The 13002-nt window shown below is 61.5% G+C and overlaps 2 protein-coding genes across 3 annotated transcripts in view; both read right to left on the bottom strand.

The window, feature by feature from the left end:
- The window catches only part of CERS2 (ceramide synthase 2), a 7955-nt gene extending 4833 nt beyond the window's left edge, over nt 1–3122 (bottom strand). The window contains 3 exon segments of the mRNA XM_072358673.1: nt 445–562; nt 2951–3089; nt 3092–3122. Of these exon segments, the coding sequence (XP_072214774.1) occupies nt 445–562; nt 2951–3089; nt 3092–3122 (288 nt within the window).
- A 1295-nt stretch (nt 3123–4417) lies between these two features.
- On the bottom strand, nt 4418–12979 carry MINDY1 (MINDY lysine 48 deubiquitinase 1). Of its 2 annotated transcripts, XM_072358643.1 has the most exons (11): nt 12844–12902; nt 12526–12580; nt 8391–9528; nt 8086–8143; nt 7696–7760; nt 7448–7606; nt 6530–6632; nt 5828–5970; nt 5094–5264; nt 4864–5007; nt 4418–4791 (listed from the first exon to the last, which is right to left on the bottom strand). In XM_072358643.1, exons 3-11 carry the CDS (start codon nt 8868–8870, stop codon nt 4711–4713), a joined length of 1404 nt encoding a protein of 467 aa, XP_072214744.1. In that variant the 5' UTR covers nt 8871–9528; nt 12526–12580; nt 12844–12902; the 3' UTR covers nt 4418–4710. The 2 variants fall into 2 exon arrangements, with proteins under 2 accessions (XP_072214744.1, XP_072214742.1); XM_072358641.1 differs by lacking the exon at nt 12526–12580 and having other exon boundaries at nt 12844–12979.
- Nucleotides 12980–13002: the final 23 nt, after the last annotated feature.

The raw sequence follows: 13002 nt of genomic DNA, 5'->3' as shown, positions 1-13002 counted from the left end.
GGGGATCCCCCCCTCACCCCCTTGGGGTCTCCCCTCTCAGTCCCCCTTTGGGATCTCCCCTCTTACCCCCCTTTTGGGGTCCCCCTCCTCACCCCCCTTTGGGATCCCCCCCATCATCCCCCTTTGGTGTCCCCCCCTCTTAGCCCCTTTGGGGTCCCCCCCTCTCAGTCCCCTTTGGGGTCCCCCTCTTACCCCCTTTAGGGTCCCCCCTCTCAGCTCCCTTTGGGATCCCCCCCATCATCCCCCTTTGGTGTCCCACCCTCAGCCCTTTTGGGGTCCCCCCCTCTCTCACCCCCCTTTGGGGTCCCCCCCCTCTCAGTCCCCTTTGGGCTCTCCCTCTCACCCCCTTTTGGGGTCCCCCCCTCTAATCCCCTTTGGGTTCCCCCCCCTCACCCCCTTTGGGGGTTCCCCTCTCAGCCCCCCTTTAAGGTCCCCCCCCCTCACCTGTTTGGGCTGCCTGGAGGTGGAGGCGTAGAACTTCTCCAGCACAGCATTGGGGGCGGCTCTCAGCCTCACACGCTCCTTCACACCCAGCAGCCCGGCCAGAGGGGTGGCCACGTACCTACAGATGGACCCCCAGCTTTCAGGACCCCAAGATGAAGCCCCCCAAAGGGCCCCATATCCCTCTGATCCCCCCCCCCCACCCTCTCCATAGAGCAGGGTGGGCTCTATGGGGCTGCCCATCACCCCCCCCCCCATTAAACAGGGTGGGCTCTATAGGGCTGCCCATCACCCCCCCCCCCATTAAACAGGGTGGGCTCTATAGGGCTGCCCATCCACCCCCCCCCCCCCTCCATAGAGCAGGGTGGGCTCTATAGGGCTGCCATCACCCCCCCCCCCCCATTAAACAGGGGTGGGCTCTATGGGGCTGCCCATCACCCCATGTTGGGTGCCAGCCCTGCGTGGTGATGCAGAGCAGCTCCTCGTTCCCCCATTGCAAACAAAGCCTGTTTTGTTCCCTGCCCCCCCCCCATTGTTTATATACCCAACAAACAGCAGCTCTCAGAGGCACAAAGCAACAGCTGTATGGGGACATACAGAACCCCCCCCCTCCCCCCCTCCCCATAGTGCTGTGGATGGGCACAGACCCCCCCCCCCTAATGTGGGACCCCCCCCAGTGAGATACGGGCACAAACATGCACCACTATGGCTGCCAGCACCCAGCGTGGGGATGGGGCTGAGCCTAAAGGGGGGGGGATGGGTTTGGGATGGGGGGGTGGGCTGGAGATGGGGGGTGGTGGGTTTTGAGTGGGGGGTAAGGGTTTGGGAGTGGGCTTGGGATGGGGGAGGTGAGTTTAGAATGGGGGATGGGTTTAAGATGGGGGGGATGGGTTTGGGGTGGGGGGTTATGGGTTTAGAATGGGTTTGGGTTGGGGGGGTGGGCTTGGGGATGGGGTGGTGGGTTTGGGATGGGTTTGGGTTGGTGGGGGTGGGTTTGGGATGGGGGGGATGGGTTTAGGGTGGGGGGGTGGGGGGTTTGGGATGGGTTTACGGTGGGCTTGGGGTGGGTTTGGGATGGGGGGTTATGGGTTTAGGATGGGTTTGGGTTGGGGGGGTGGGTTTGGGATGGGTTTAGAATGGGGGGGGATGGGTTAGGGGGGGGGGCATGGGTTTGGGATATGAGGGGATGGGGGGGGATGGGTTTGGTCTGGGGGGGGATGGGTTTGGGATGGGTTTACGGTGGGCTTGGGATGGGGTGGTGGGTCTGGGATGGGTTTGGGATGGGGACATGGGTTTAGGATGGGTTTGGGATGGAGGGGGTGGGTTTAGGATATGAGGGGATAGGGGGGCATGGGTTTAGGGTGGGTTTTGGGATGAGTTTGGGTTGGTGAGGGTGGGTTTGGAATAGGGAGAGATGGGTTTAGGATGGGTTTGGGCTGGGGGGGTGGGCTTGGGATGGGGGGGGATGGGTTTAGGATGGGTTTGGGTTAGGGGGGGAGATTTGGGATGGGTTTAGAATGGGGGGGCATGGGTTTGGGATATGAGGAGATGGGTTTAGGATGGGTTTGGTGTTGGTGAGGGTGGGTTTGGAATAGGGAGGGGATGGGTTTAGGATGGGTTTGGGGTGGGTTTAGAATGGGGGGATGGGTTTGGGATATGGGGAATAGGTTTAGGATGGGGAGGATGGGTTTGGGATGGGTTTGGGTTGGGAGGAGTGGGCTTGGGATGGGGTGGTGGGTTTGGGATGGGTTTGGGATATGGGGGCATGGGTTTAGGATAGGGGGGATGGGTTTAGGGTGGGTTTGGGATACGGGGGATGGGTTTGGGATATGAGGGGATGGGGGAGGATGGGTTTAGGATGGGGGGGGTGTTGGGTTTGGGATGGGGGGGGTGGGTTTGGGATATGGGGGCATGGGTTTAGGATGGGGGGATGGGTTTGGGATATGAGGGGATGGAGGGGATGGGTTTAGGGTGGGTTTGGGGTGGGTTTGGGTTGGTGAGGGTGGGTTTGGAATAGGGAGGGATGGGTTTAGGATGGGTTTGGGATGGGGGGGGATGGGTTTGGGATGGGTTTTGGGGGTGGGTTTAGAATGGGGGGGGATGGGTTTGGGATATGGGGAATAGGTTTAGGATGGGGGGGATGGGTTTGGGATGGGTTTGGGTTGGTGGAGGTGGGCTTAGGATGGGGTGGTGGGTTTGGGATGGGTTTGGGATATGTGGGGCATGGGTTTAGGATAGGGGGGATGGGTGTTTAGGGTGGGTTTGGGATACGAGGGGATAGGGGGGGGATGGGTTTAGGATGGGTTTGGGATGGTGAAGGTGGGTTTGGGATGGGAGGTTATGGGTTTAGGATGGGTTTGGGGTGGGTTTAGGATGGGTTTGGGGTGGGTTTGGGATGGGGTGGTGGGTTTTGGGATGGGTTTGGGATATGGGGGCATAGGTTTAGGATAGGGGGGATGGGTTTGGGGTGGGTTTGGGGTGGGGGGGCGGAGCGGGGCCGTTGACTCACGTCTCGAATAGGTGCCGTACGAGGAGGAAGAGGAAAGCCATGGGGATGGTGATGTAAAGATCGGCAGCTTTAGCATAAACTCGTCCATCTCGATCTTCTAAATCAACCCAGGTAAGATTTGACGGCAGCCAAAGCCGCTCCACCAGAAATAACTGTACAGAGTCCGGAACATCCCCTGGAATGGGAACCGAATTAAAGGGGCCGTAAAGGAGAAACCGAGACCGGAATGGCGGCCCTTTACGGGCATTACGACCCTTTGCGGCCCATAAAGGGCCCGTTCGGGCCCTTTATGGGCCGCAAAGGGTCGTAATGCCCTTAAAGGGCCCCAGTGCTGCTCGGGTTTGGGGTCACCGCGGGGCTCAATAGGCCCGGAGGGACTTTGATCCGCGCTCCGTGTGATCATTAACCGCGCCCGGCCCTATAGGGATCCCTATAGGAGCAACACCCGCCGTAACCCCATATCACATTCCTATGGGGATCCCTATAGGCTCACAAAGGGATCCCCATAGGGCACAACGGGACCCAAACCGAACCTATACGACGAACACCCCCCCACACACACACCGGGGCCTACCGCGGCCTACGGGAGCTCACAGCCCTTTGGGGAGGGGGGGGCTGCAAAAATGGCGGCCGGAAGGCGATGTCGTGTCGCTCCCCCCCTCCCCTTTATCGACCCCCCCCCCCCCCCCCCGGTCCCAACTCACTCCGCCGCCCTCAGCGCCGCCGCCGCCGCCGCCCCCCCCCGCGCCCCGCAGAGGGCGGCAGTGACGTCACCGCCAACGCCGCCGGGCGGGCCTGGGGCGGGAAGGTGGGGCGTGGCTTAATAAGGGAGTGGGCGTGGCTTAGTAAGGGAGTAGGCGTGGCTTAATAAGGGAGTGGGCGTGGCTTTATAGCGAGTGGGCGTGGTCACCACCAGCGCACCTCCGGGCGATGCCGGGAGGGGGCGGGGCGTGATGGGAGTGGGCGGGCTTAACGGGATAAGGGCGCAGGGTTGGGGGGGGGGGGCACACGTGGTCGGTGGGGTCACAACCCCTGCCTTCCCCACGAGACCCCCCCCCCAGCACAGCCGCTATAGGCACCCCATGGGCCGCCCACCCCATGCAGCTCCTATACCCCCCCCATGACCCCCACGTCCCACCCACCCATAGATACAGGGAGCTCCTATACCCTCCCCATGACCCCCACGTCCCTATAGCCACCTGTATGCCCCCCCTCAGCCCCCCACCCCCTCTATACATCCCTATAGACACCCCACTCTTTCCCCTGCCCCCCCCGAGCCCCCCACTCTCCCCTATACAGCCCCTTTAGCCACCCCTGCATCCCCCCATGCCACCCCCACTCCCTACAGTGTCCCTACCCCCCCCCTACAGCCACTCTTGTGCCCCCCCCGACCCCAACACAGCCCTCATCGCCAACCCCATCCTCCATCCAACCCCTATAACCGACCCCACATCACCCAACAGCACTGACTGCAATGGGCAAAGTCCTTTATTGGCTAAGGCAATGCTGTGGGAGGGGGCACACATCTCCCCCCCCCATGCGGCCCCACCATCCCTGAGGGTCCATAGCAGGGCAAGGGGGGGGGGATACCCTGCTCCCACGGGTTCCTCACCCCCATATTAAGGCCACTTGAAAAACAGGGACGGTCCCAGCACTGTGCAATGAGGGCCCCCCCAACCCCCACATCGTCCCCAAGATCTGCAGAGGGTCCCTGTGGGTTGGGGGGGGGGGGGTCCTGGTTGGGGGGTGGGGGGTGGGGGCTACAGGAGGGTGCAGTCCAAGTTCTGTTTGTGCCTCTGTCTCCTCTCCGGTGTCGGGCGGCCGCCCTGCTGTGCTCGGCCCTATAGACAGACAGTGGGGATGGAGGTGGGGAGAGGATGGAGCAGAGGGGCACAAGGAAGGGACCCCGATACCTGTTGGGGAGCCGGGGGTGGGCGCTGCTGCTGTTGCTGTTGCTGATACTCCTCCTGCTGCAGCTGCCGTGCCAGCTCCAGGTCACTGAGTGCTGAGGGACCCTGACCCTGCTGCTGCTGCAGGGACAGCGCCATCATGTAGTCCTGGGCACGGAGGGAAGCACAGAGAGGGGTGGGCACAGTGCTGGGGGTCTCCCGTCCCCTGGTGGCAGCGCAGCTCAGCCCCTCACCTGGTCCAGCTGACTCTGCTCTGGAGCAGCAGCTTCTTTGCCCAGCACGTGGCTGAGGTGGAACTGGGTGTCGCAGAAGCAGCTGTCACCATCCACGTTGTGAAGGCTCTCCCACACCACACATTCCTCCTGCAGGAAGCCCTGGTCCGTCACCAGCAAGTAAAGGTGGCCCTGGGGACAGGGAATGGGGGGGGAGAGACTCAGAACTGTGTGTGTGTTGGGGGGGGGGGGAAATCACAGCCCCCTCCTCTTCTGCAAGCTGGCTGCCCCCCAGCACGTCTGGCTGCCCCAGCCCCATCCATAGGGGCACCCAAACTGCCCCCCAGCCCCATCCATAGGGGCACCCATACTGCCCCCCAGCCCCATCCATAGGGGCACCCATACTGCCCCCCAGCCCCATCCATAGGGGCACCCATACTGCCCCCCAGCCCCATCCATAGGGGCACTCATACTGCCCCCAGCCCCATCCATAGGGGCACCCATACTGCCCCCCAGCCCCATCCATAGGGGCACCCATACTGCCCCCCAGCCCCATCCATAGGGGCACCCATACTGCCCCCAGCCCCATCCATAGGGGCACCCACGCTGCCCTCCAGCCCTTGGAACAAGGAATTCCCCCCACCCTCTCCTCTTTCAGCTCTATACTCCCCAGTGCCCCTCCAGCTGTGTCCAGCTGTGTCCAGCTGTGTCCAGCTGTGCCCATGCCGTGGATCAGCCCCGGGTCCCGGTCGTACCTTGTGCTTTATCATAGTGCTGAAGTGGTTGTTGCGGAAGAAGACGCTCAGCTCCTCCTCCTTCACAGCTGCCGTCAGCTCACACAGCCCGTGGTAAGTCAGCTGGGAGGCCGTGGATTCCAAGAACTGCTCAGCAATCAGCCCTGGGGGTTTAAAGGGGGGGGGGGATGGATGTGAGAGTGGGGCTGGGATGGCCCTGAGCCCCCCAGCATAGCCCTGAGCTCCCCCAGCATGGCCCTGAGCCCCCCCAGCATGGCCCTGAGCCCCCCCAGCATGGCCCTGAGCCCCCCCAGCATAGCCCTGAGACCCCCCAGCATGGCTCTGAGCCCCCCCCAGCATAGCCCTGAGCCCCCCCAGCATGGCCCTGAGACCCCCCAGCATAGCCCTGAGACCCCCAGCATAGCCCTGAGACCCCCCAGCATGGCTCTGAGCCCCCCCCAGCATGACTCTGAGCCCCCCCAGCATGGCCCTGAGCCCCTCAGCATAGCACTGAGCCCCCCAGCATGACTCTGAGCCCCCCCAGCATGGCCCTGAGCCCCCCAGCATAGCCCTGAGCCCCCCCAGCATGGCCCTGAGCCCCCCCAGCATGGCCCTGAGCCCCCCAGCATGACCCTGAGCCCCCCCAGCATGGCCCTGAGCCCCCCCAGCATGGCCCTGAGCCCCCCCCCAGCATGGCCCTGAGCCCCCCAGCATGGCACCCACCTTCGGTCACCAGGTTGGGGTCACCGGAGTGTTTGCAGGTGATGATCTTTTCCACCAGCTGGTTGTAGCTCAGTTTACCCACAGCTCGCACCACCTCGGGGCTCTGCAATAGGGATGCATAGGAAATCATAAGGATGGGAGAATTCACACCGAGGGAGCAGCCGCCACGTCCTGTCATCCTGCACCAACACAAGGAGCTCAGCCCAACATCCCTCAGGACCCTCAAATTGAGCCCCCCCCCCCAGCACCCACCTATGGGTCCAGGACCCCTAAATGGAGCCCCCCCCCCCCCAGCACCCACCTATGGGTCCAGGACCCCCAAATAGACCCCCCCGCCCACTCCCCCAGCACCCACCTGTGGGTCCAGGACCCCTAAATGGAGCCCCCCTCCCCCAGCACCCACCTATGGGTCCAGGACCCCCAAATAGAGCCCCCCCACTCCCCCAGCACCCACCTATGGGTCCAGGACCCCTAAATGGAGCCCCCCCCTCCCCCAGCACCCACCTGTGGGTCCAGGACCCCCAAATAGAGCCCCCCCCTCCCTCCCCCAGCACCCACCTGTGGGTCCAGGACCCCTAAATGGAGCCCCCCCCCCCAGCACCCACCTATGGGTTCAGGACCCCCAAATAGAGCCCCCCCCCCCCAGCACCCACCTGTGGGTCCAGGACCCCCAAACAGAGCCCCCCCCTCCCTCCACCAGCACCCACCTGTGAGTCCAGGACCCCTAAATGGAGCCCCCCCCCCCAGCACCCACCTGTGGGTCCAGGACCCCCAAATAGAGCCCCCCCCTCCCCCAGCACCCACCTGTGGGTCCAGTACCCCCAAATAGAGGCCCCCCCCCCCACTCCCCCAGCACCCACCTATGGGTCCAGGACCCCCTAATAGAGCCCCCCCCCCCCTCCCTCCCCCAGCACCCACCTGTGGGTCCACCAGCCATCCGTGGTACAGGGGGACGTTGAGGAGGTCGAAGACGATGCACTCCGGGGTGTACTCAAAGTCAGAGACGCCCGTAAAGCGAACGTTCACATCCAGACCCGTCGAGAGCTTGGGCAGCACCATCATGGTGTCATTGACGTTCTATGGTGGGGGGCAAAGCAGCACCAGGTTGTGCTCAGGAGGAGCCCACTGCCCACCATTGTGACCCCCCATCGGACCTCACTACTCACCTGCTGGAAGTTCAGCTGCAGCCCTTCTGACTTCTCCTGGGGTTTGATGGACAGGATGCAGTCCCCTTTGGATGCAGTGCACAATGGTCACTCTGGGGCTCCCAGTGGGGCATGGAGCCCAGCACAGCTCAGCCCCACACTGGGAGTCCCTCCCCTGTCTGTTCCTACCCCCCCCCCCCCACCAAAAAAGGGTCTGGGCCCCACATCCCCCTCCTCATCTGCACCCAGAGGGAATATCCCTCAGAGGCTGTGCAAGGGAGCGTGGAGGGGGACAGACCCCACGGATGGGGGGAACAGACCCCATGGATGGACCAATGGGTGTCAGATGGGAACCGCAGCCTCGCAGCCAGCCCAGCAGCCTGCAGTGCCAGCATTGCTCCCCCCACTCACCCAGATGTGCCATCAGCTCATCCGACGTCACCACCTCCTTCTGTGGGGGCAGCTTCACCTGGAGGCACATTGGATGAGGATGGGGGGGGGGACGGTCATCAGAGCCCCCCAGCACTGTTAAGCTCCCCAACTGGGCAGCACAGCCCAAGCCAATGAGGCAGCAGGCTGAGATGCCTTCGCTCTCCTTTTCCTTCTCGCTGTGTTATCTCACAGCCCCCAGCTGCCCCCCTGGATGTTCCTATTGGGGTTCCGTGGATCAAATGGGATTGATGTTCCCCCCCGCCATGTCCTCCCCTGCTGCTCACCTTCCACTGCAAGAAGAGGATGTTCATGATGGCCAGCAGCGGGCAGGGCCCGTTCTCGCTCTGGGTGATGATGGGTGTCCGCTCTCCCTTCCACGTGATCCACTTCACGCAGTAGAAATCAGGCTCAGGTTCACGGGTTGGGGACTGGCTGCTTTGGGGCTCAGGTACCGGCTGTGGAGCCCCCCCCGGGGATGCATTGGATGCATTGCTCTCACTGGGGGTGGGCAGCTCCTCCTGGGCACCTGGGCTTCTGCTCTCCTGCTTCTCAGCAGGCTCCTCTGTGGCGCTGGGATGGGGCAGCTCCTTTTCCACTGCTGGCTGCAGCACCGGGCTCTGCCCGCCGGCAGATGGAACGTCCCCCCCTCCTTCAGGCCCCGCCGTGTCCCGTGGCAGCTGGCAGGGCTCGGGGCTGCTCTCTGGGCATTGGGAATCGCCCCCCGTGCTGCTGAGCGTCGCCCCCAGCTCAGACTGCAGCTCCATCCTGGCAGCTCAGAGCATCCGTCAGCAGCGCCGCGTGGTCCCGAGGCTCCTCAACGCAGCGCACAACCTTAAGGTGCCAAGTTCAGATTCTCCACCAACAAACACATGTAGGAAACCCAACTCCTTCAGCAGCCACTGCCCGTCGCTTCCAAACAACTGGATCCAAAGGAGCACCGAGCTGAGATGCCAACCCGCACAGCAGATAAAAGGTCCCTCCAAGGGATGCTCGGAGGGCACTGCTGGGCACTGTGCACCCCACAGTCACCTCCTGCTCCGCTGCTCACTGTGGATGCCGGGCAGTGTTCTCCCAGCTGTGTGTGTGCATCATCCACACTCCAGCTGCTGGCACAGCTGGGGCTGCTCTTTGTGCTCCCCACCAGCAAGGAGTGAGCGGTGTGAGAGCCCCCAGAGCTGAGCCGAGGGCTGTAAACGTTCCACTCGTGCCCTTATTCTGCTGCCAGTCCAGCCCCAGAGCCACAAATTGATGGCCAGTTGGACAAAGGTGTCCTTGAAGGCGTTTATCCGCTGCTGTCCTCGTCGGATGATCACCGCGGCCAAAGCCTGGACTTACACAAACAGCACAGAGCTGCTCTGCCGTGCAGTTCGGATCTGTCCACCTGCAGCTCTGCCCATGCTGCTGCTCCTCCCACGGCCTGCCCTGCACAGAACAAAAAGGAAACAAGTTGGACTAAACAGCATCAACAACAGCACGGCTCCATTCAGGTGCAGCATTACCCAGCCTCAGAGCTCCAAGCTGCACTGGGGCTCAGTGGGGCTCCACTCAGAGCTCTGGCTGCCCCCCACTCCCATCCGTCCCCATTTTCCCCCCATCCGTCCCCATTTTCCCCCCATCCGTCCCCATTTTCCCCACTGCTGCCTCTCCCCACAGGGCTGGAAGGGCTCTGCAAGGCTCACACCTCGGCTGAGTCACCAATAGATCCCATTACACCTTAATCCTCCTCCTTCCCCCTCCCTCACCCAGCTCTGAGTTGGGCTCTTTGGCACTGCTGTTGTTTCCAACTTGGAGGGGCACAGGAAGGGCTGCAGTGGATAAATGCAGAGCAAACAGGCGTTGCCTGCCCCGTGCAGGGAAGGTGCAGGCTGCGCTGCTGGAGCACAGAGAAAGCAAATGAAGAGGGAAGGCTGAGCATCCCTGCAGCGTGCTCTATGGGGTGCAGAGCAGTGGGGTCAGGGACCCCCTCAGTGCTGTGTCTGTGCACATCTGCTCCCACTCCAGGTGGGGCTGAATGGGAAACATCCAAGGAAAGAAGCAGGGGGAGTTTTGGGGAGGTCTGCACTGCTCTGTGCCTCCCCCCACCCGCTGCCATTGGGGATCCCAACGTCAAAACACATCCAAAGATGAGGCAGAATCCTCCAAACCCCACAGAAGCCCAAAGTCTGGGCTGGGAGCTCATGACAGCCAGGAGTTCTGCTGCCAAAAGGAATTCCTTCCCGAGGGGATGCTGAGCAGCAGCTCCTCTCCACCTCCCTGCAGTCGCAGCTGGAGACGCTCAACACAATTCACTTCCAAAGCTCAACACAATTCACTTCCAAAACGGGCTGAGCGGACAGCAGGATGGCTGCAGCCCACAGCCCTTCCCTCAGCGTGGCTCTGAGTCATCCTCCCACGTCAGCTCGTCCCCAGCTCACCCTCCTGGCACCACACAGCCCTGACAGCAGCCCTTCCCCCCCCACACACCACAGAGGGGCCGTCCCCACAAACCCATCCTTGGGCTGAAGGGCTCTGCAGGTTCAGAGGGTCCCAGCAGCTTTAAATCCAACCAGCTGCAGCCCTGGAAACAGTTCGGAGGGGAGAGGGTGGCTTGGTTGTGTTTGGACTGAAGCAGTGCGGCCAGATCCTGCCCTTCTTTGGGTGTTATGGCAATAAACACATTGAGACCTGGCAGCTTTATAACAAGACCGTCCCTTTTGCCACCCCCCCCTTACAAAGGAGGGGGACCTGAGCCCAAGGAGTGCAGCTTCACAGTGCTCAAAAGCAAGCTGAGAGCTCAGAGCTGCACAGGTTGGAAGCTCAGAGCTGCACAGGTTGAAAGCTCACAGCTGCACAGGTTGAAAGCTCACAGCTGCACAGGTTGAAAGCACAGAGCTGCACAGGTTGAAAGCTCACAGCTGCACAGGTTGAAAGCTCACAGCTGCACAGGTTTGAAAGCTCACAGCTGCACAGGTTAAAGCTCGGAGCTGCACAGGTTTAATGCTCACAGCTGCACAGGTTGAAGCTCAGAGCTGCACAGGTCGAAAGCTCAGAGCTGCACAGGTTGAAGCTCAGAGCTGCACAGGTTGAAGCTCGGAGCTGCACAGGTTAAAGCTCGGAGCTGCACAGGTTTAATGCTCGGAGCTGCACAGGTCGAAAGCTCACAGCTGCACAGGTCGAAAGCTCACAGCTGCACAGGTTTGAAAGCGCAGATCTGCACAGGTTTAATGCTCACAGCTGCACAGGTTAAAGCTCACAGCTGCACAGGTTTAATGCTCAGAGCTGCACAGGTTTGAAAGCTCACAGCTGCACAGGTTTAATGCTCACAGCTGCACAGGTCGAAAGCTCGGAGCTGCACAGGTTTAAAGCTCGGAGCTGCACAGGTTTGAAAGCGCAGAGCTGCACAGGTTTAAAGCTCGGAGCTGCACAGGTTTAATGCTCGGAGCTGCACAGGTTTAATGCTCGGAGCTGCACAGGTTTAATGCTCGGAGCTGCACAGGTTTAATGCTCGGAGCTGCACAGGTTTAATGCTCGGAGCTGCACAGGTTTAATGCTCGGAGCTGCACTCCCCAGTGCTGGGATGGGAACTGCAGCCCAGCGTTCTGCTGTGGTGTTTCAGAGGTAGGAAGCAGCCAACCAGCCCTGTGAATGCGCTCGTCCCAAAGAGGAATTCAGGCCTGGATCCAGGGAAGCACTTAAACACACCCCAAACAGCAGCAGAGTGGTCTCAGAGGAGCACAGTGCCCAAAGCGAAGCATGTGCTGAAGTGCTCTGCTGGATGGAGGCCATCAAGTCGTCCCTGTGCTGCTGCTGCACACCTTCCCGCACACAAACACCATCAGAGCGTCCTGCAGTGCACAGCGGGGAGGTGAGGACAGAATAAACATGTACTGCAGAAGAATACATCCCTGCTGGGAAATGCAATGCCCAGAAACCACCCTACAGTGACCCCACAAGGTAGACCTGGCTGCGTATATATAGTATATATAATAGAATGAGCTGCAGGAAGCTCAAGGCAGCACCCCATGGCAGCAGCAGGACAAACAGGTCTGAAAGCCTGCATTGCTGCACGCTGCCTCACCCAGCCCTGGTTCCAATGCTTCCAAAGCAGCTCTGCAGGGGGAAGGCAAAAAAACAGGTGCCAGCAGGAAGCCCCAGACCGGACCCACTGGTTAGGCCAGCTTTACAAAGCAGGAAATCCTTCAGCATTTCTAAATCCTTTAGGATTTCCTGCACAGAGCAGCACCCGACATTTACCAGCTGCTCCCCCAGAGTGGGGAAGGGGCACAACCAGCAGCTCTGCTCCACGCCACGAGCTCTTCCTGCCCACCACGGACACAGGCTGGAGGGAGGAAGGGTCCTCCCAGCGTGGATAAAAGGAGGCGAGGAGCCTCACAGCGCCTCCCAGAGGAGCTGGCTGCAGGTTGGAAGCACGGCACTCACCTTTCCCAGCGCAATCTGCATCCAGATCTTCAGCAGAGGGTCCCGAATAGGTTCCCTTTTAGGGATGGGGGTTTGGAGGTGCGTGGGGTGATACCTTCACTGAGTTCGGAGTTAAGCCAGGCCCGAACGACCCCCCCTCATCTCCCCTCCAACACGAACCATCCCACCGGCTCTAATTATCCCGCTGTTCATTAACCGCGTCGCTCCACCGATATTTTACATTTGCCACGTTAAATCCCGGCACCTGCCCGGCCCCCACCCGGCAAACAGACACTGCCCACTTTGCCAACCCCCCCCCGGTCCCCCTTCACCCCTCACCTCACCGCCGCCGTCTGTTATTCGGCCTTTTTCCCCCTTTTTCCCCCTCCTTCCCCTCAGCGCGGAGGCGCGGCCCACACGCCGTCAGGCCTACGCCGGGAGGGCGGACTTAGGGCGGAGAAGGAAGGGCGGGGGGAGGAGAAAGAGGCAAATAAACAA

This window comes from Excalfactoria chinensis, chromosome 32, assembly GCF_039878825.1.
Source record: "Excalfactoria chinensis isolate bCotChi1 chromosome 32, bCotChi1.hap2, whole genome shotgun sequence".
Taxonomy (NCBI): Eukaryota; Metazoa; Chordata; class Aves; order Galliformes; family Phasianidae; genus Excalfactoria; species Excalfactoria chinensis.
This window is presented reverse-complemented; position numbering and strand designations above follow the sequence as displayed.